Genomic DNA, 22,917 nt, shown 5'->3' with positions numbered 1-22,917 from the left:
CATAGCTTAGTGGATTAACCGATAATACGGCCCCGAGTTCATTTGGGAACTAGAGAATTTTATGAAATAACCAAAAATATGTTACTATTTAAAAGGAGAGAGAGTTCAAAATGTCCATTTTTTACAAGCCATTTAAGACGACCATTTTTCTTATGAATGCAAATTCTCCCATATCATGATCCTGAGCACATAATAAAAAATGAATTGCCACACTAGTGTAATGGTAACAACATACCAACTATCTCGACGTCAAATATGAACATTAATTTCTTTGTAACAGAAATTCAAATTAATTGCGCATAAATACACCTGCTTTGATCCAATGATAGAATATGATAAAACTCTTTAAGACAGCTCAATTGTGATAGAAGAAAGGATAAATTACGAATTGCCTAAATCACATTAGCCTAAACCAGACAGACAAAAGTATAAATTATTTAAACCACATTAACCTAAACGCAGGCAAAATTATGCAAACAAAAGTTTCAAGAGTAATTTAACTTTAGACATAATAGCATGGGGCTAATTAGAAAACCCACAACATACACTACTGTACTATAATAATAGTTCCGGTTCTTAGAAGCAAAAGAGCAGACACACGGGGCCAAGAAGCACCCAAGAACTAATCTTCCAGATGACAAAAGAGATCCCAAAGGAAAGACCAAATCCATCATGCATAGAAATAGAAGTCAAAACGTAACACACATTAGAACAAAGTACGTCATACATCATCACCACATCAGTCGATCTTATCGGCGCCTAGTGGAGCAGCAGATTAATTCCGAACGAGGCCGCGCACATCTCTAGCCCAAACAAAGCCAGGAAATTTAACCCTCTGCCCGACAAATTAATCCCATCACAAATCACGCCCAAAGAATAATAATAATACCCAAATATATATATATATATATATATATGTAGAGAGAGAAGAAAAAGTACCCAATCTTGAGTCGATTCTCGGGTAGACCAGTGGAGTAACCCTTGAAATAAAAGAATCGCGCAATCGTGTATAGAAGCCCGAGTCCAGCGCCGATTACTGGGTGTTGAATCCCACCAACCAAAAGCATCGTAAAGAAAACCGGCATCGACTCCAGCGAGTTCTGATGCCCTCTCTGCTCACAAACATCGCGCCATTAACTAATAATGAGCTCTTGGGTAATCTAACAATTTGGTATTGACAAGAGACAGGGAGATATAGAGAGACCTGGACACAGTTGAATAGCTTGGCATCCTTATTCTCAGATTCGATAGCATAAAGAGTGGGATAGAACACCTTATACCTGAACCGGATAAGATTACGAGAATTAACAGCAAGGAGCAACTAGTGGTTCACAAGGAGTTAGGCGTTTGTGTGCTTACTTTTTACGGGCTTTGCCGACTTGCAAAGACATCCAGAGGTTGAAGAAGGCATAGAGGACCAGCACCAGAACGACGTACCCGTATTCCTTTGGGATCTCCATCTTCACCGCCATTTCTACCTCTCTCTCTCTCTCTCTCTCTCTCGCCGGCTCCTTCTCCTGACTCTTTCTCGAGAGCATCTCATTTTTATCTTAGTGGGTGGGTACGGGCTCCAAAGTCTAGAAGCTTCTGAGAATTTGGGAATGCCTTGGAGCCCAAGCCAAGTTTGAGCTTTGGCCCACTTAATACGGTATGTGTTATATATGTCACCCTCTTAGTAAGTATCTGTGCAAAAATAGTATATATTTTGATAGATATACACACAAATAAGTGATTTTCTAAGGGTATATACACAAAAAAAGAATTTGGTAATTGCTTAATAATTGCTAATCTTAATATAAAATATAAAATACCCCTTTCAGTTTATAGTAATAAGCTGAAAAATATTTTTGTATGAAATATAATACATAAAAATGAAGGTTTTTTTCCTTTTTTTTTTTTGGAAAAAAGACTTGGCATACAGCATATTAGCATGAGTGCACCATTTTTTGCACATATATATATATATAGATACCCTTCAAAAACTATTATTTACTTGTATACCTCTCTAAAATTGCATGATTTTAAATTTTGATTAATTTAAATATAAAAAAAATAAAATATCCTTACTCTATCACATATTTCTAGTTAAAAGGTGATTTTTTCCTTAAATTATTGAGATTTAAATTGAAAGATAATATACAGATAAATTTGTTTTATTAGGTATACATATAAATAACAGTTTTAGAGCAGCATACAAGTAAATAAGGGATTCTACAAGGATATACATGCGAAAAAAACCTACTTTAAAACAATAATGATGATTTAACCAGTATATTATATTATAATGATGTTAGAGACTATTTGCGTACAATGCATGGTGGCAAACTTTTTTGTCAAACAAAGAATTAGAAAAGCCACCGTTGTCTTAGTAATTAGGTTTTATCAACTTATGACAAAGGTTATGAGTTCAATTTTGTTACTCTGTGGATTTTCAATTATTTGTATTGTTTGGATTTATATGATTTATTATTTATTTAAGATGTCAATGTTAAGTTCATCGAGAATACTTGGGAAATAAAAAGTTAGAAATCTTAGCTTGTGTTCGGCTCAAGTGTTTGGTGTATTTTGCTTGGCAAGCTGGTTCAAAGCTAAGCTCAATTAACTAGGATTAAACCAATAAACTTATGGAATTATATATCTAACTATTTATCTCAATCTATCTGCTAGAATATGTATTTAACTAGTAGTCAACTTTCAACTGGCTAATAATATCAAATCTGGTCTCCTATTTGACTCATCTGTCAAACTGCCGAATTGATTGGAACAAAAGTTAAACCGTACATGAGTTGTTTGTGAACAACGCCCTAGATTGACAGCTCTAGTTTTGTCTAGCCTAGAGCGAAGACGAAAAACAAAGAAACCTAAGATTTAGCGGATAGCTTTATTCATTATACTTCTCATATATATAGATAGATAGATAGATAGATAGATATAGCCATAGGGACAAAACTCTCCCCCTATGACTAGCTATTACAACCTCCTCTCATCACTGCATATTTCTATAGAGAGAGCTGATAGAAAAGTAAATAGTTAGATGATCACGCCTTCGTCCTTGTCGTCGTCCTCACGCCGCGGTGACGGCGATCTTCATTCCCGACTGGCAGTGGCCGGCAAAGCTGCAGATGAAGAAGTTTCTCCCTCGAGCCAGCGTTATCCGATCGTTGCCGGACTTGAAGATCTTTGCGCCTCTCGGGGCATTGCAGCTGCTGTACCCGGCCGCGTTCACCGCAACCACATTGTGGACCGAAGGGTTGTACTTGAAAACTATCCCAAGTATAGATGGAAGCAAGTAAACCAAAACTCTCTCTCAAATTATAAACTAATAGTCTTACAAAAAAGAAAAATAAGGTTTTATATAGACAGACAAGCTACGTTTACTATGTGGACATGATGAATTAATGCTTACCGAGAACATCGCCGGCCCTGAATCGCTTCCCGTTAGGCCAGCCGGCGGTGTTGAAGGTCCAGCCGCTGCCGCCGCCGACCGTGTAGACCGCCGACTCGGCGGTCTCACTAAGGACAAGGATGCAAAGGAGAGCAAGCCCCAGAGCCACTGCACTGCCCCTTCCCTGAGCCATCACTGGATAAGAGTTTGAAAAAAAAATTCTCAAAGAGAGCAAAGAGATCTAGCGAAGGAATTATTGAGAGGCTTGTGCTCAATTAGGATAGATAAGGTGGTCTTTTATAAGCCTCTAATGAGGAAGGAAAGGAGTGTTTGGGGTGGGCAGGCAGGCATGGGGGCCCCCAGTGAGAGGTTTGGAAGTCTTTGGGCCTCTTTACTTGGATTGCCATGGAGGTCTAAAATGGAGCTGGCCAACTACCCACAAGGGGACATTATTTCTTGGGCAAAGGACTGAGAAGATTTTGTGTGAACTTTGAAGGCCGCAACTTGTGTGTATTTAATTGGAAGATGTGCCTGGAAATGGGAAGAGTTAGGTGGTAGATCACATCTATTCTTGTAGGCCAAGGGGACTTAGATATCTACAGATGTCTTGAGAAGAGTAGGAACTGCAACTGAATTGGGGATTTGCCTGGTTGAGTGGAGGACCATTGTCTGATTTTGGCTTAGTGGCCAGATTTATTCAACCCTCTCCAAGTTGTCTGATTTGGACATAAGTGATCCTTTTCTTTTAGGGGTTATATTTTGAACTTATTAATCTCTCTTAAATATATCTTACAAGCCAACGCTCACATACGGCCAAATCTTATATAAGATAAATTACGTGACAAATTAACGATAAAACTTTATTACAAATGGCGAGGTGCGATAAAACTATGAATGATTTCTAAATAAGATTTTATTACTGTTAACATACTTATTCACTGCTTAATAATTAAATATAAATTTTTACATAAATTTATTTAAAGTAATCACTATGTTATATAATTAAATAATAATATATAAGTAAAATTATAAATATATCTAATTTATATTTAAGAGATGTGCATAAAATAATTCTTAAAAAATATTAAGCACGAGCGAAACTAAATTGAACATGATGATGAAGATTAGTAGTTTGATTTCCTTGTGAATGCTATAATTAATTAATATTTGATAAATATTTCACCAAAGCATATTTCTTAAATAAAATTAGCCCAACTATCTAACATACATACATACATATATATATATATATATATATATATATATATATATATATATATATATATATATATATATATATATATATATATATATTAACTTTAATTAGGGAAGTGGATCATAATTCTTGAATGGTTCACTTAGTTATGGAAGTCAATATCCCAGTAGTTTGTGGTAGAATTCGAAAAGAAAAGGCGCCCCAATCTGTGGAACATGTTCGACAGTTTGGTGAGTAAATAACGGACGCAATCTGCGACCTGGCCGAAAGAGAACGTATTATGTAGGGTAGTCTAAACTGTTATTTTCTTTCTCGTCCTCCTCCTCCTCCTCCTCCTTCTTCTTCTTCTTCTTCTTCTTCTTCTTCTTATTCTTATTATTTTACTGCAACTGTGGGAGCTAATGGTCTCATGCCTTTTAATTGGAGTAGACAAAGAGTAGACTAAGAATTGAACATAGATGTGAAAGAAACCCGTGAGTCGTCGGCATGAGAATTTTGGCATCTCCTGCTTTCTTCTGGAGCACTTGGGCTTACTTTTGTGGACTAGTGGAGCTGTGGAGGTGTACGTTCGTCATGCAGACGTGTGAATGACCTTTAAGATAAACCTAACTAGTATTATGAATTAATCTAGTTTTTGCCCATTCCATGACCAATTCCTAACAACTATTTTGTTTATGTGTTCACTTGTTCATTGGGCCGAGTGTGAGGCTTGCTTGAATTGTCAAATAACTCATTCTAGACACTGAGAATAAGCATTAGATACGCATAGTTAAGAGTCTTTAATTAGCTAGCCACTGGTCTGGAAAGGGAAGAGCCGTGAGGATGCGAAGGTGCACTGCTCCATGGTCTCTTTCTTTAGTTCCTCTTTAAATCCAAAAGAAGAAAATGGAAAATTACAGCAGCCATGCACAGGTACTGAAGCAACCATACATATTAGATTAGTAGTGGAATTTAAACCTTATCTAAGACAACAAACACTAAAGACAAGCAAGGATGGGGATATGGTTGGCAAGTAAGTTGAGATCCCAGTAGGTTATCTTTAATTGGGTCAAAGGTATTGGTTTAGCAAAGCCAAGGAGAATTAAAGCAATTTTGTTAAGTGGGTTAGTGTTTCCTATGTTTAACCTATTGTTGCTATAGCTGAAGTGATCAAGTCGTAACATATTTTACAACCAACACCAAAGTAGAAAGGGAGAGACAACTTTTCTTAAGTATTACTTAAGGTGGTATGTGGTTTGAGTTTATGACTAATTACTGGATTTGGTTAGGAACTCCTTTAGTAAATAAATACTATTTTTTTAGCCAAGTTCAAGGATGGAAGATGAGTGAGAAAATAAAATAAAATTATTTTATTTTATTTCTCAAGTTATAAATTTACTTTTAAAATTACTTACATTTATATTTTATAAATTTAATAATAATATATTGGTATTATGTGCATCACACATCAAATTAACAATGCCTCTATTTTAAATTATTTCTCATACATCCTAAATTTTCTTCTAAAATAAATATATTTCTCTCAACAAAAAATTGAAAACTTACAAACTCCTCAATAACTTATAAACTTCTATGTCCACAAGCCGTTATAATCTCATAATAGTTTACTTTCTTTAAAAAATAATAATTAAAAATAAATTAAAATGGCGTTCTCTATAGTATAGTTGCGAGTTTGCAAATCATCGATGGACAACAAAGAAAAACAACATCTATAAGCTCGCATACAGACTTAAAAGCATGCAAGGCCGCAAATTCATGGTGTTCCCTAGCTTATAAGTGCATAAACCTGCAATCCTATAATAAAATCATTTTTACTAAAAAATTTTAAAATTTTTAAACTTTAACTAATTAGTTTATTTAATAATAATATTTTTATCTAATATCATTAAAGTTAAAGAGTATTTTAGTTTATTAATTGTATATATTAAATATAACAATTACACCTTAGTCTAATTAGCAACTAAATAAATCATGAAACAGGACCAGCCAATCATACGGGGCCTTAAGACTCGAAACCACAGCGCCAGCTTAGAGAATATATATATATATATATATATATTAGACGTCATAATTGTCTCCAATTAATTTCATAAATTTAATATGATGGTGGTGGGCGAAAGCCAAAGAGACGTGAATTGCCGCCCAAGCCATCCAATGTAAACTACGTCTTCCCCTTCGTCCTAATCCAAATCCCTTTTAATTCCTCTATATACACTGCACCTACGTCCAAACTCCATATTCCATGCACGTGTATCCCTGCTATCCATCTGGCATCCGATCGTCTGCAGCCGCAACTGCACAAATTTAGTCCACATTTGCATCGTACCCCAATCAACAATTGCCAAGTACGTATCACAATGTTCGCAATTTAATTCCTCCCCTCGTTCAAACAGAGGAGAGCATAAACTTAAAATTCCAACACTATCTTGGTAATACGAGATTCCATGACGATGAAGCTAAAATTAGTTATGTTTGATCTCTTTCTCATTCTCCACCACACTATAGCCGTCAACGGCGGCGGCTGGCGGCGGTGGAATATACTGCAAAAAAGCGTCGGCGTTTCCGCCATGCACATGCAGCTCTTATTCCCCGACCGGGTCGTCCTCTTCGATCGCACCGACTTCGGCCACTCCAACCTCTCTCTCCCCGCAGGCAACTGCCGCCACGACCCCGACGAGCTCGTCGTCAAGACCGACTGCACCGCGCACTCCGTTGAGTACTCCGTCGTCGACAACACCTTCCGCCCCCTCACCGTACTCACCGACACCTGGTGTTCCTCCGGCACCGTTGCCCCCGACGGCACCCTGATGCAGACCGGCGGGTACAACGACGGCGAACGCGCCGTCCGCTTCTTCCGCCCTTGCGGCGACGGGAAATGCGACTGGGTCGAACGCAAACTGGACCTCGCCGTCCGCCGGTGGTACGCCACCAACCAGATCCTCCCCGATGGCCGGGCGATCATAGTCGGTGGTCGGAGGCAATTCAGCTACGAATTTTATCCGAAAACAAATCCTACTTCCACAGTAACTTCTCTTCCATTCCTTCTAGAAACGAAAGATCCCGAAGAGAATAACCTCTACCCGTTCATCCACCTCAACGTCGATGGGAACCTCTTCATCTTCGCCAACAACCGCGCCATCCTCTTAGATTACAATAAGAATATTATCGTTAGAACTTATCCGAAGATACCCGGCGGAGAGCCGCGGAACTATCCGAGCACGGGCTCGTCAGTTTTACTACCATTAAAGCCGTCGGCGGCGGAAGCCGAAGTGCTCATCTGCGGGGGAGCGCCGATAGGGTCGTTTGTACAGGCGAAGCAGAAGGGTGGTTTCTTGCCGGCTTTGAGCTCGTGCGGGAGGATTAGGATCACCGACGATTCGCCGTCGTGGGAGATGGAGACAATGCCGGCGCCGAGAGTGATGGGCGACATGATCCTGCTCCCTAACGGCGAGGAAGTGGTAATCATCAACGGCGCGGCGGCGGGGACAGCCGGGTGGGAGCTCGGTAAGAATCCGTCCCTCGCGCCGGTCGTCTACCGCATCAGAAATCGCGCAGGAGCTCGCTTCGAGGTGCAAAGTGCGGCGACGACTCCCCGGCTTTACCACTCGTCGGCGGTGCTGCTCCGCGATGGCCGTGTGCTCGTTGGCGGAAGCAACCCTCACGTGTACTACAATTTCTCCGGCGTCCAGTACCCGACGGAGCTCAGCCTCGAGGCATTCTCACCGGAGTACTTAACCCCGAGTAACGCCAAGTCACGGCCAGCGATCTCCATCCCAGGAATCCTTCCGCTGCAATTGAATTACGGAAAGCAGTTCGACCTTCGGTTCGCCGCAGCAAAAATAAGGGACAGCGGCGTGACTGCGACGATGGTGGCGCCGGCGTTCGCGACACACTCCTTCTCTATGAACCAGAGGCTTCTAATTTTGGACACAGGAAAGGTGGCCGCGGTCGGAAAGGGATTATACAATGTCGTTGCCGTTGCTCCGGCGTCTGCGATCTTAGCGCCGCCGGGGTACTACATGGTGTTTGTCGTTAATGGTGGGATTCCAAGTGAGGGCATATGGGTGCATGTGAAGTGAGTCATAGTTACTACTTTGTTTGCCACTTATTAATTGCGATAGAGAAGATATATATATATATATATATATATATATATATATATATATATATATATTAAGTAATGAAGACATTTCATGCGAGAGAGGGAGACTCCATGGATCGAACTTTGGTTTTGTTTCTTCTTTTGCTTTGGTTAATTTAATAGGAATATTTTTTTATATATATATTTTCTAATAAACCAAGTAATTAAGTTCTACATGTGACAAAAGTGGCACGTGAATAGTAAACCACTCGTCAAGATTAAGACAAAAAAATAAGAGGAATCTATACCACTTGACAAGTTCTTTGAGGTTATTAATTTTAGACCTATGTATTGATCCAGTCACCACATCAAAAATGTTGAGGAGATACGGTTTAATATAAATTTTAAACTCAACTCACTCTAAAAATTTGAGTTGTTATATAAAAGCCCAAGTATTCATATAAATTCATTTACTTCAATATGGAACTAAACTCTCACGTATGATACTCAACAATCTCTTCATTATCTCTCTTCAGGTTAATCTACTATTTTTAAGCAAGTCTCATGCCTAATTTCTCTTTCGGTAACACACCGGGCTCGAGAGTCTAGCTTTTCAATGCTATTAGCCACTCTTTCATGAGTCACTGTAAACCCACTTGTCTAAGCTCATCCGCTAATCTCACGCAATAAGAGGATAAAAAGAGAGCTTATGATGAGCATCTTTATTAATAATAAACATAGGATAGGTTTAGTTGGGTTGGATTGAATTAGCATAGCTTGGACAAGTATTGGGCAAGTATAACTTGACTGAAGGTAATTTGCTAATCTTATTAATATAGTTTACTTAATCAAGATGCTTGGTTAAGTTTAGCTAATAAATTTAATAGTATGATGTTTTATGCACATATTCGCTAAATTACAAGACTCGATTTACAAATAGCGAAAATGTAAGGTATAACCGTAATTTTGGCAAAATTTTCTTAATTGTCATGTGAGAATAAACCTGACATGTTTAATTAATTAACATTTTACATGCAAACACAACCCCTGACATGATGTATGGACTCTCGATGATGATTAGCACTGAACTTCGTCTCTGATGCATGAAAAGAACTCACAACAAGTGATTTAGGAACCGAAACAAGATTAAAGGAAACAGAAACCAACACAGACGGCATTATTGACTGATTCAAACCATTATCCGACTGCTCTTCATTAGTGCATCATTTGTGGCTGCGGAGGTGTCATGCTTCCCAGTTGTTGTTGCTGTTGTCTCATCATCTGGACTCCTAACCAACCTACATGAACATATAGTTAGCAATCGATCTGATTGATTAGAACCTTATTAATTAGAAGAAGGATGGACATATAACGCATAACGAATAGCTCTCTACCAATTTCCGGGTTCAAGCCACGGTTCTTTAGTTCTCTGTACTCCTGGCAGAGGGCACAGTACTCAAAGCAGAGGTGGACGAATAGATCCGGGCCTGGGTCGGCCATGAGGTTGAAGGAAGTCCTGAGCCTCGTACGGAGATTGGTGGAGAGCAAGGATGGTAGGATAATGGCAAAAGTTGCCAAGAAGTAAAGGGATCCGCTCGTGGTGCAAGCTGCGGACGTAGTTAATTTAAATCCTTATCTTAATTAGTAGAAATTAATCATCATGGAAAAGTTATTAGAACAACAAAAGTAGTAGATCGCCTAATCGAGTTTAGTTAATCCGCTTACATGTTCGGCCCTCGTCGAGAATCTCAGTGATCTGCCCGAACGTCACGCACGGGGCGAGGAGCGTCAAAAGGGCTGCCACGTCCAACACATGCATGCATGCACGTAAGAGTTAATTAGCCTTCAGGTTAGCTTTTGACATCTATAAATTAAAAATGTAGTAATTTAACAAAATAAAAGGAAAATAAATTATCCTGACAAACAAAAATAAGGGTTTTGTTGTTGTTCTTGTTCTTGTTCTTGTTGTTTTACATTTGAATGGCTGAAATTAATTTTAACACAGTTAGTTATGGTTTGAGGGGTATTCAAAACCCTACACTAAATTAATCTAAATAAGCTCCAATTAGCATGAGTGGTAGAATATAAAAGATTTTTAACAATTAAAGTTTTTAGAATATAAAACTTCCACCGATCTAGTTCAAATCCAATTCTTTTTAACAGCTTAAGCTAATAGAATATCTATATAGGTGGTTAGAGAACTCACCGTTAGTGGGATCATCCAAGCAATCAAACAAACCAGTCGACCACATCTCCCCCACTCTGCCCCTACCGGCGGGCACTGCACCGGACGAGGCGGTGGCATAGCAGGGTACGCCGCGTTTTGCGCTGCCGGTTTCGGTTGCCCGTAATTTACCGGTTGATCATAATTCCAACCAGCTGGGGTTGGTATGCCACTGACTGGCGTAGCGGCTTGCTGATAACCGTAGCCAGGGGCGGCGGCCGCCGGTCGGTATACAGGTGGGGGAGGGGCCTGGTAACGGCGCTGCGGCGGTGGAGCTGCAGCTGGAGGTGGCCCCCCCATCTGGTCGCCGCCGCCATCCTGGGCCGTCTCACCATATGTTGCGAAGGACGGCGGTTGCTCGTCGGCCGCGAACGACATGCTGTCCATTTCCGACTGATGGAATTAAGAAGGAAGTGGAAGTTTTAATTTATAGGAGTTCTTTTATTTGGTTGCTACTACGTGCATGCCACGATCGCCCATAGAGGAAGTCTTAAGTCGTATTTATATTGCTCCCAAAATCTACTAAAATATGTTTTGGTTATCATCCAGTCCCACAATCATTTGAAGTATCAACGTGGCAAACACTACTCTCTAATTAATATCGATCTGCGCTGGAAGACTGCTGTAGGTTTGAATGATTATAAATGATAATATATCCTTCACAAGAATGCACCTCATCTTAATTTCCTGTGTATTTTAGAATGCGTGAACCCTCGGCATCATCCATAAGTAAGAAGGGAGTGCATGCTGACTTTTATTACTTTCAAAAATAAATTTAAACAAAAGAAAAAGAAAAACAACTCAAATCGATCCCCCGAGCTCAAATTCCAACGTGTACAGGAAAAGGTTCAAACTTTAGAAGAAACAACTCAGCTCGATCAGCTCAGCATTCACTTTAATTCAGGCGAACTTAATTTACGCAGCTCCTCCTGGATACATCATCGTCACTGGTGGTGGAGGTGTCATCGTTCCTGGATTTAATCTCGCCATCTGAATGCCCTCCCAACCTAAGTAAACGAAGTAAGGAACTAACATTTGAGTCATTTCCAGGCACTGAAAACTTCTATATAGTAGAAAGGATTAGAGAAACAAAGACATGCGATGGCATATATACCGAGTTCGGGGTTGAAGCCTCGGTTCTTGAGCTCTCGATATTCTTGGCAGAGAGCACAGCTCTCAAAGCACAGGTGGATGAATATATCAGGGCCAGGTTCCTCCAAGAGGTTGAAAGTACCACGGATCCGTGTACGGAGGTTGGATGACAGCAACAATGGCAGGACGATGGCAAAGCCCGAAACGCAGTAGATACACCCACTCGTCGTGCATGCTGCATGCATGCAGTGTTATATACAATCTTTTTCCTCTTTTTTTTTTTCTTTCCTCTTATTCTTTTGAAAATATATTAGACACCCAAATAAGAAGTAATCAGACATTGGATGCACCAAAAATTATAAAAATATAACAAGATCATTTAGAATCATTGCAACTAGACAAAAATTAATCTAGAGAAAGAACTATATATATATATATATATATATATAATTATTGCACATATTATATACATATATGGATGGATTATTTGCCCAAAAACTCAGTTTTTTTTTAACCTTGCAGAAAACTAACTAAATGCAATTATATATTACCAGACAACCACCTAGTTTTGGTTTTTAATGCTAATATATATTAGCCATATACAGTAAATTAAAAGTTTACTTATAAGCATCATTTATCCTTTAATCCATTTATCAAGCATGAATATTTCACACTCTGACTAAAATTTAATTTTAACCATACCACGATAATTAACTATCAGCTAGTTTTTCCCTTAATTAACTCGTAACAAGGTAGCAGAAAGAACGATGAAAGATAGAATCGTTTTACGTACGTGTGCGCCCCTCGTCGAGAATCTCAGCGATCTGCCCGAACGTGACGCACGGGGCAATGCACGTCAACAGAGCTGCAATCCACATGCACGTAAAACCTTAGCTTAATCACACCATATCAACATAACGAAGCTCGCCTCCACTTATAAACTATCTCAATAAATGAATAAAAACTCCCACCATTTTCAGGATCTTGCGAGCAATCGAACAGACCAGTCGACCACATCTCCCCTACTCTTTGCCCGATCTGCTGACCCATTACTTGCCCCAGTGCGACTCCTCCCCCCGCCGTCGGCGCGGACTGCCCAAAGGTTGGTGGTGGAGCACTAAGAGTAGCCCCGGGCGGCGGCGGATACACCCCGGCCTGCTGCGGTGGATAGGCTGGGATCGCAGGCGTGTAACCGGACGGCGGCACTGGAATCGAAGCTGCGATGGTTGGGGTTGGAATCCCGAATTGCGGCGGCGGTGGCAGTTTGGCTGCGGTTGTCTGGTCTTCGACGTTTGTGTTGGAGTATTTCTCCATTTTTGAGGTTGCTACCTTATTATGTATATACTTCAAATGCATATATGAAGACGAGGGATATAGGAGGAGAGCTTTTATAGTAGGAGGAGAGAGAAAAAAAGAATGAAAAGAGAAGAGGTCAAAGTATATATGAAGAGCATACATCACATTTGTTATTAATTTAGAGATGATACGAGGGGCCGCTCGCAAATATCCACATAAATCTGTGAATGGTTCCAGCATGGGGGATGTCATATGTTGTACTTTTTTTTGTACCTCTCGGCAAATGGATTTTAAAAACGTATGTAGTAGATCGTCCACAGCCATACTTGGCAGCTGTTGATTGGCTACGAAATTCAATTCAGTCACTTCGGTGCTGCAGAGGATGTACATAAATTGGGCAGTTGTTTTGATGAGCTTATGACTAATTGATTTAGTTGTCGTTAAACTATTGTTTTGTTCGTCTTATCAATAAATGTTTAGCAATAGTAGCACGTAGGCATAATTTATAAATGGAGGAAATGGAGATAAATGAGATGGAGGAGGAGGAGGTTTTATTGTGACTTGTTCTCTAGAGTGATGACAGAGGTGGAAATATTATTGCATTAATTAGTGCCTCTATTTGTCTAAAGCTTCTCCTATGATAATTTGTTCTCTGCTGCATTAATCCGCGTTTAAGGAAAGAAGAATATAAAGCTTCTACCCTTGTAGGTTAGTATAAGACAATGTTATACCTAGGATTAGACATGGTGATTAGTACTACGTACAGTTGCACACATCAATACATCAAAATCAGACTAATTTCATACCAACATGTATCCGTATCGGTATTCTCGAAAGGTGAATTGGATATTAATTTTACCATTCTCGATCTGATCCTGATTCCTATTCCATTTTCATCCTAATCCTAGCAACTGCAAATCCAAACCTGCCAACAATTAATGGCAGTGAGAGCTACAATAGAGATCGGGCACTCTTTTAACATACAGAAACAGATGGTAATACTTGAGGTTTCTCAAATCTCTTTCTAGAACTTCTATGAAGAAAAGTATCTTCGGCAATGGCCGTTAATACTTGTAAGAATCTTGGAAGACAGTAGTAAACAATAAAATTCTCACCTAAAAGCATTACATAATTTAAAAAGCAAAGAATTAAAGATCAACACCACCCGATTCTTCTCCATCGTGTTAACCCTGGGCAATGCCAAAGCATAAAAAGTGGATAGGAAAGGTACTTAAATTACCTTTATCATTAGCTTGTTATGTTGGTCGTTTTAAAGATATTACTAATCATTATTCTACTACTCTGCTTCTAACCACACATAAGAACGCATGGGCACAAGCATCTAAAAGGCCCTTCCTTTCTCTACACGTCTCTATTTACCCAAAGATCTGGTGAAAGCTTTTAACCAAATCTACTAAATTAGCAAGTTACTACAAAATCGATGTTGTGTCACCACCATCGTCAAAATGGCCTAAAGTAAATGGAAGTCAAACCTAAAAGAGAAACATGCCAATCAACTTTCTCACTAGAGTCTGAAAATATGGGCATATATTATCAATCCTTCCTGATTTAGTCTTAGATAGTTTTATCAAGTATATATGTATATATACATTGTACCTTTATCCGAATTTCAATGCATCAACACGCATTACATATATTGGCAAGGAAATGAGTAAATGACTGCTAACTGTGCAACTAATTTAGCAAAGAAGACGAGGCCATTTTTTTTATTTTTTTTTTGCAGTGTAAAAGGAAAAGAAAGTGATAAGATCCAACGCGGCGGATATGACGTCCCTAGAAAATTTTGCTCCAAATCCATTTGCCTTGGTCATAGTAAGGCAGGCATCATGGACTAAGTCAACAAATTATATGGAGTATAGTTAGACACGATGCTAGGATTCAATGAGCAACATCGCAAGAACTTTTCCTACGAACAATTAATGTGATGAGCATGATCAAATCCAAAATTAAATATGAAAGGCTCACAAAATTAAATTATATATATACGATCGATATGCCAGGAGACATTACATCCAATAGCACACGAAGAATATCGCCCGCAAAATCCTAAGCAGGAATACCATACCCCACTACTACCAATTCACTTAAATCTCTTCTCCAGCTAGCTTACCAGTTTATATTTAATATTGTGACATATGATTGTATTAAAGTTTTCTGTATATCTGATTAAAATGACTTTTGGGTGTAATTTATATGATTACCATGAATAATCCCCTTTGGCGAGCTGGCATTTGTTTGCTTCTAGGAAGACGAGAAGAGACCACCCAGCCATTTGGAGCAATTCCACAACAACCCAATGGTTAAATCCTACCCCACAGGCTATTGACTCCAACGAGTATTATAAGATCCACCCCGCGTTATCTTCCTAATACTTAGTTCACAAGGCATAACAACTTCGTATATAAGAATTTGACATTTGATACTACCTCGTAGGAACGCAGCCAAAAGAAGAGGTGCTTGCCTTCTAGCGTTGTGCATTTGTAGAAAGAGAGGTATAGAGAGGAAGAAAGAGAAGAGTATGGGAAGGAAAATGGACCTTCTCTTAGGGAGGACATCAAGGCAGACATCAAAACTGAAGACCCTCTTGGGCCTCACCGTCTCCCGCCTCGCCGTCCTCCGCAACCACCGCCAAGTCCGGTGCATTCAGGCCCGTGGTGACCTCGCACAGCTCCTCCAGCTTGGCCATGCTGACCGCGCGCTCCTCCGCGTAAGTCATAAAAAAAACCCATCAATTTCATATCTCATACCATAAATGCATGGTTTCTAATGGTTGTTTGTTTACTGATGTACCAGGCAGAGCAAGTCATCAAGGAACAGAATATGTTAGATGTGTTTGTGATGGCAGAGAGCTATTGCAATCTTATAACTGAGAGGGCCATCCTCATAGAAAATACCAAGTGAGTAGCCATTAGTTGATGATGGTTTAATGTTCTCACCTCATCTTATCATTCATTTGGTGACTGTTTCTGTAGGAAGTGCCCCGAGGAGCTTCGCGAGGCGATCTCAAGCTTGATCTTCGCGTCGTCAAGGTGCGGTGAGCTGCCTGAGCTGCAGGATGTTCGCTATATCTTCGCAACCCACTTCGGCAAGGACTTCACGGCCGCTGCGCTCGAGCTGCGAAATAGTTGCGGAGTGAATCCAAAGGTAGCATTTCTAGTTCTTTACCATGTACTTATCTTTAGTTTCAAAACGATGAATGAGGAGTTCCGAATTTTGTACAGATAATAGAGAAGCTGTCCACCAGACAGCCAAGCCTGGAGAGCAGACAGAGAGTGGTAAAAGAGATAGCTGCAGAGAAAGGAATCAAGCTGGATATTCAAGAAGTTTCTTCTGAGAAATTAAAGGTCAGTAGAGTGATATTGAAGTAGCCAAGAGCTCTGGCCGGGTCCACCCAAAATGTGTCTTGGGCCAGTTCCGCCCAATGTTGCCGCGTTACCAGACTTCTTAAGCAGAAGTATTAACATTTCATACCACTTGTGCAGGGCAATAGAAGTTTCAACCAGAGGAATGACCAAATTAAGGCAGAAGTGAACACATCAGTTGATAACAGAAAGCTACCTGAATTGGATTCAGATGAAAGTTTCTCTATGGAGGTCATGCAGAAGTACAAAGACGTGCCAAGTGCAGCACAGGCAGCCTATGAATCGGCGGCACTTGCAGCATCAGCTGCAAGGGCTGCCATGGAGCTCTCACGGTTTGATTCTGAAGGGAGGGGCTCCTCAGGTCAGAGTAAACCAGTTAGTAAGAGGAGGAATGAAAACAAAGAACTGAAAAGAGATACGACTGAGCATTCTGACAGTGACAAATATTTTGAGAAGATAGACACCGTCCAAAACTACAATTCAGATGCAGACGTAGAAAAATTAGTAAAGCACAAAGTTTTCCTTCAAAAAGGAACTGAAGATAATATGGCGGCACAGCAAGACTATTTTTCATCTCACTCAAGTTCAGATTCTACTGAGACTCCTTCAAAGGAAATAAACATTGGACCAAGAGCATCATCAGAGGGAGAAAATGAAAATGAAATTTTATTTGATAAGAGTGACAGTGAAGAAGAGGGTATGCTATTATCAGCAAGCAAAACAGTAGATTCTCGGAGAAGTGGGGATCGTTTCGCAGGAAACAGGCAGACTAATTCAGCTTCAGATGAAGGCTTATATGAAGAAAACCAAATGTCTTACCTTGGTGCTCCCCATCAAAGGACAAACCTGAGACACACGGGAAGGACTTCATTGGATGAAGATATTAATAGGTTGGAAGTACGATCAGAAAATCAAAGTAAAACTTCAACAAACTTATCGGTGCACCCAAATGTTGCAAGAGAGAGTATTCACCTGGATAGGGGAGATCACTTGCACAAAGAACATCCAAATCGTGGAAAAAAACCCATGTCAGTAAGAACCCGAAGAGGACGTTACCAGCAAATACTAGAACAAAAGAAAGATGAGTAAGCATCAAGTAGATAAAACGTAAATGATTTTAGGAACAGATAATTGGTAGATTTCCTCATCATGAGTTTTGTATCTGATTAAGAGTGAGCACACATTGTATACATCGTGGAAATGGATTTTGTTTATAAATTTCTAATATTGAAGTCCTCTTTGCACATCTTCAAAGATTCTAAAGATGGGACTAAACCATTAAATCAAGGTAATACTGCAGTTAACCATAGTGAAATTTAATAGTGAAAACAGTTACCTGGAGTCCAGAGAGCACTTGCACAAAAATCTGGAAGTTGGAAGAAAACCAATGTCTATATGCACCTGAAAAGCACTTTAGCTGCGACACTTTACAAAGAAATAAGTAAGCCTGAAGTGTGATTCACTGTAGCATCTCAGGAATGGAGAGCTGGTTTGGTTCACCTCTTTCTCGTGATGTAACATGATGTATACCCAGTGGCCAGTAGCAAGTATAGATTGCGGACCAGGAGAGGAATTTATATGCCTCGTAGAAGTTTTGATAAGCCTTGAAGAAGCTTTCCTTCCAGAACTGACCTAATACTTAAGTTAAAAAGGATTATGCTACAACATGCCTACAATACTTGCAAACTTCCTTCACATCTTAACTGGTGCTCTTTGAAACAGTAGTATCCTATGGTTGCTACTGCATGAGTTACTTGACCAAAAGTGATTTAACATTAGACAGTGAAAAACGAGGCTTACGAAGGAGGTAAGTTTTCAAAGTAAACTCAGAGTTCATATATGGCAACGTCGGTAGTGACAGAAGATCACATCATCCAGAAAATATACACTAGCCCTATTACATTACAATCATATGTAAAGCTGATCTGTCACACATATGCCCTAGATCTGCTTCGAAACTATAACATATGATATCAATAGGATGATCTTCTCTTTTTACTGAGATTCATCAGGTCATTATAAGACTGTAAGCTCACCCCAACATCTTCATCATACTCGAGACCAAGATCCTCCTGCAAAGATAAAGAGTAATTAGAGAGACAGTAACAGAAGAAGGGGTATGTTATGTATAAGGCAAATCGTGAATGGTATTTATCATGTATAAAGCAAATGTAGAAAGGTACCATGTGTCTGGGGTTCCCAGGTAAGAATCCCAGTCCTTTAGCTGACGAGGTAGAGAAAAATAAAATAGAAAATTAAGAGCAATGAGTAATATAACCTTAAAATCTTTTGGATCCTTCGGCGAATTCTCAGTTATAGCATCCCACAGATCCTTGAAAATCCTCTTTCGCTTTCGCCACTGATTAATTTTATCAGAATATGTTTCTTCAATCACCTTCTTGTCCTCTGGTTTTACCAAAACAACTCCATTGCGCAATTTCTTTAGCTTTTCTTCCATTTCCTGGACCTGGATGATAAGAGTTTCCAATTTTACTATTAATATGAAGGCATGTCTTCATTACGAAGGATTACCGGATATATCCTATAATATTTACTTCATTTTGTAATTTAGCCTCTTTAGCATGAATTTCTCCCAAAGTCAAGTTTGACTGAAGAGCCCGAATTTCTGCATTAGAATGTGTGAATAGTTATTATTCACTCCCACTCTTAAATCTTTATAGTATTCAAAATAATATTCTCCAGGAAAACAAATTTTATTAGAGCATACCAGCCTCAACCTCACTTATGGCTTTCTTCTGAGTTTCAAGTTCTTCTTGTAGTTTGCTATTTTCCTTCTTCATCTGATCCAGTTCTTGTCCATTCGGTATCTTAAATTGGTCTTGCCGAGCAAGGTAAATCTTTTGCTTACCATACTCCTTGAAGGAAATCTGTCCACTATCAGATAATGTGTCCAGTGCTTTCTGTACTGCAGTCTTTTTGAGATTATACTTTTGCAATGCATCAGCAACATTCTGAGAATTCAAAGGCCTATTTTGCTGACAAAAGAATTGATGAAGAATGAGCCAAGTAAACTGTTTCATAATGTCAGTCACGCCTTGAATTCCGGTGAATGGAGAACCAATGATATGAGTAACACTAATGCTCAGTATGATATACTGAATGTCAATATGTCATGTGGATCTAGGTTTCTGTTATGAACCAAATCTGGAATGATCCGTTCATAGGAAAATTATAAAATTTTTATGAGATAGTAGCCCCATGTGTTAGAGTTCTTTTGGCTCGGGTTTGAATGGATTTAGAGATCGGAGCAAGAAATTATGGCCAAAAGAGTAAAGGAAGGTCGAAACGGAGCTGAAATGAGAATACTAATGTTGCGGCGGTCATTGGAAAGTGGCAAACAGCCGTGGGATGGTGGAGGTCGACCGTAGGGTACATGTGGATTAGGGCTTAGTAGCTTGATAGAATTTCTAAGGTAAAGATCTACTCCTAGGAAAATAGACGACTACGATTAAGAGATAAAGGCAAGATAAATAAGTTAACTAAACTCGATATTTATTCCACATTTCATGATCCCCAAATAATAATGACCACTCCTATTTATAGGAGTATAGACATAGCGGGTCGGATCTAACTCGACCTACTAGGTATACATACGTGAATTATCTGCTTTAATTCAAATCTAAAAGCAATAAGTAAAAGCAACCAACTAAACTCGACTCAACTCAATCTAACTTATTTGACTCTCATGGTCGGATCATATCAGTTTTAGTAACCACAATGGTGATAGTTCCAATCCAAAGCGCACTACTAGCAAGAAAAATATTATAAGCATAATCATAATGGTCAATTATATTAGATGTCTGCACACCAAAACATTTGTATAGAGTTGGAAAAAAATTAATGTTAAGAGATCATCCTCATTTACATTATTTCCTATCAACTTAAGGTCAATGATGTGAATTGAACGTTGAATTATGTTCACTCCATTATTGTACAACTTAGAAGACTAAAATTTGTAAAAGTACTTTATGTAGCTGTTTAGACTTAGAACTATAACAAGTCCTATTTAGCATTTACTACAGAATATTTTCTAATTTTTTTTTTCATAAGCTGACCTAATTTTGGCAGGTATATATGATAGAATTTAGTTCATTAACCATGTAACTTAGAAAAGCACTGGAAAAGTGAAGACGCCAGAATTGCGGTTCAGTGTCCTAGATGTCTTCTATATAGGAAGTCGGAGTAGACACTACAACTGTAGTATAACAATTAGTTGTGAACGAATGATCTTATGAGTATTCATCTTTTCCTTTTGTTGATGTGTACTTCTGAGTTAGCTGCGTCAGTGTCCTACACCCTAAAGCTACAAAAAAGTTATAGGTGCAAATGATACTATGAGTTAGGCGGTTGTGCTTATGAACCAAAATGGAATACACCTACCAGCAACTTGAAAGCCTTCAACACTGCATAATCAGAAGATAACTCATGGAAAGGCCAATAATGGCAGCGGTAAGATAGCAACTCTCAGATAACACAGCCTTTTAGAGGCTGAACTTTAAGAAATAGAGGCATACTGAAAAGCCCTATTTAGAAAATGAACACTAACAAATGGAGGCAAACAGCTGAAGACTTTCAATCAGAAGGAATTGCATGTCTATCTTATAGTACAACTGTGGGAAGGTGCAAAAATTGGACAAGATATTGAACATTATGGGATGGCTAATGGGAGAAATATGGACGATTCATGCGACCGAGAAGGCCAACTTGACTCATCCATTGGTTGAAAGGGTGGTCTGGACATACAAGCAAAACCCAGAACAAAGAAGGGTCAGAGGATCATCTGATGCCCACAATTATTCATTTCCGCTAAACAAAAGCTAAACCTAAATTATGAGAATCAAACATAACATGAAAGACTCAAGGAACAACGGACTGTTGCAATATCACTGGAAAGGTAGATCCATAAAGCAGTAGGGAACGAAATTAGGACCCAAACTCAAAACCTTGCAGCGAAGTCGAATACTTAGCGCTACACATTACATCAATCCGAAGCAAAGTGCTCACCCTAGATTTTAGTACTAATGAAGCATGAAAGACACCACAAAATGAAACATGGGGAAAAAATTCCAGATCTCTCAACTAAAATTGTAATATCGAACATAATCCAAGCACAAGACACAGTACTGATCACATCAAAAAGGAAACGAGAGCAATGTTCACCTCATTGACGAAGCCGAGGACAATCCCTGCAAACCATCGCATGTAGATGAATACCACGTGCGAGGGTATGAGATCAAAAGTGGAGAGATAGAAGTACCTTCGACGCTATCGGATTTGGGCGCGGGCGCCATCTTCTCCTCCTCTTCGTCGACTTCACTTTCACCTCTGGGAGAGGGAGAAGGAGATCGATGGGAGTGGAGTGAGTCGACCTATATACTTGCCTTGGCTTTGCGTTGCGTCTCTCCATTTATGTGTTTGATTTCATTATTGCTCTTAATTTCTGGGAGTTCCCTCCAAAATCCATAGACTCAAACTAGCGAACTACTTTTCGAGTCCAAGATTTGGACCCAATATTTGGGTAATTCAATCCAATGTCTTGTACTTCTGAGTTCTTAACCAATATTAGTTGGTTTTCTTTTATTATTATAAAAATTCGCAGCCGTGTCTAGATGATTTGGTGACAAAAATCTACGGTTCTGAAGGCTAAAAATATAGACACAAAAATGTTTCTAACTACCAATAGCTCATAGAATTGTTAAACAAACCTGATCGAGAGTATACCAATTAGAATTAGAGAACGATCATTGGGAGTTGTCGCCCGTTATTGCCGTCTGGATGACCATAATAGCGGTTTAATATTTTTTATATTAACTAATTATTAATTTACCTTTAAAAATATATTAATTTAATCAACTATTATTTTAATCACTCTCTCTCTCTCTCTCTCTCTCTCTATTTCTATTTCTATTCTCATCCATCCATTTATAAAAGATAATTTAACTATTTACTAAAATATATGTACCTGTCATGGCACATAAGTATAATAATTATACCACTATATTGTTTTACAACCAAATAGTATAACAATTTATACTAATAAAAACTCTATTATGACCATTTAAAAAATAAATATAGCTGAACTAATATGGAACTTATTTTACGAGTGAACACATTATAACAGCGTAGAGATTTTTTACTTGCCCTCCACTTGGCATGAATTATGAACAAATCGGCGATTTTGTAAGGACTTTTTGGAAGCTATGAAACATACTCTTGGCC

At 39.1% G+C, this 22,917-nt stretch overlaps 5 protein-coding genes across 7 annotated transcripts; 2 read left to right on the top strand and 3 right to left on the bottom strand.

The window, feature by feature from the left end:
• Positions 1-483: 483 nt before the first annotated feature.
• On the bottom strand, positions 484-1,527 carry LOC140787473 (uncharacterized). The gene is made up of 4 exons (XM_073136398.1): positions 1,360-1,527; positions 1,205-1,280; positions 940-1,112; positions 484-835 (listed from the first exon to the last, which is right to left on the bottom strand). The coding sequence occupies exons 1-4, from the start codon at positions 1,470-1,472 to the stop codon at positions 760-762; spliced, it is 438 nt and encodes a 145-aa protein (XP_072992499.1). The 5' UTR covers positions 1,473-1,527; the 3' UTR covers positions 484-759.
• Positions 1,528-2,856: 1,329 nt separating this feature from the next.
• On the bottom strand, positions 2,857-3,684 carry LOC140785566 (basic blue protein-like). The gene is made up of 2 exons (XM_073133462.1): positions 3,407-3,684; positions 2,857-3,264 (listed from the first exon to the last, which is right to left on the bottom strand). The coding sequence occupies exons 1-2, from the start codon at positions 3,576-3,578 to the stop codon at positions 3,065-3,067; spliced, it is 372 nt and encodes a 123-aa protein (XP_072989563.1). The 5' UTR covers positions 3,579-3,684; the 3' UTR covers positions 2,857-3,064.
• A 3,361-nt stretch (positions 3,685-7,045) lies between these two features.
• LOC140787737 (aldehyde oxidase GLOX-like) lies at positions 7,046-8,680 on the top strand. Its single transcript, XM_073136829.1, has one exon. It carries the CDS (start codon positions 7,046-7,048, stop codon positions 8,678-8,680), a length of 1,635 nt encoding a protein of 544 aa, XP_072992930.1.
• A 7,009-nt stretch (positions 8,681-15,689) lies between these two features.
• Positions 15,690-17,923, top strand: LOC140785716 (uncharacterized). Its single transcript, XM_073133686.1, has 5 exons — positions 15,690-16,022; positions 16,109-16,212; positions 16,288-16,459; positions 16,537-16,659; positions 16,798-17,923. The coding sequence occupies exons 1-5, from the start codon at positions 15,834-15,836 to the stop codon at positions 17,764-17,766; spliced, it is 1,557 nt and encodes a 518-aa protein (XP_072989787.1). The 5' UTR covers positions 15,690-15,833; the 3' UTR covers positions 17,767-17,923.
• A 550-nt stretch (positions 17,924-18,473) lies between these two features.
• Positions 18,474-22,461, bottom strand: LOC140786719 (homologous-pairing protein 2 homolog). 3 transcript variants are annotated; one of them, XM_073135341.1, is made up of 6 exons: positions 21,956-22,461; positions 21,859-21,884; positions 19,406-19,673; positions 19,233-19,303; positions 18,956-19,144; positions 18,474-18,749 (listed from the first exon to the last, which is right to left on the bottom strand). In XM_073135341.1, exons 1-6 carry the CDS (start codon positions 21,987-21,989, stop codon positions 18,651-18,653), a joined length of 687 nt encoding a protein of 228 aa, XP_072991442.1. In that variant the 5' UTR covers positions 21,990-22,461; the 3' UTR covers positions 18,474-18,650. The 3 variants fall into 3 exon arrangements, with proteins under 3 accessions (XP_072991442.1, XP_072991443.1, XP_072991444.1); XM_073135342.1 differs by having other exon boundaries at positions 19,406-19,649; XM_073135343.1 differs by having other exon boundaries at positions 19,406-19,598.
• Positions 22,462-22,917: the final 456 nt, after the last annotated feature.

Source organism: Typha latifolia, chromosome 4, assembly GCF_019914945.1.
Source record: "Typha latifolia isolate L0001 chromosome 4, TyphaL0001v2, whole genome shotgun sequence".
Lineage (NCBI taxonomy): Eukaryota > Viridiplantae > Streptophyta > Magnoliopsida > Poales > Typhaceae > Typha > Typha latifolia.
This window is presented reverse-complemented; position numbering and strand designations above follow the sequence as displayed.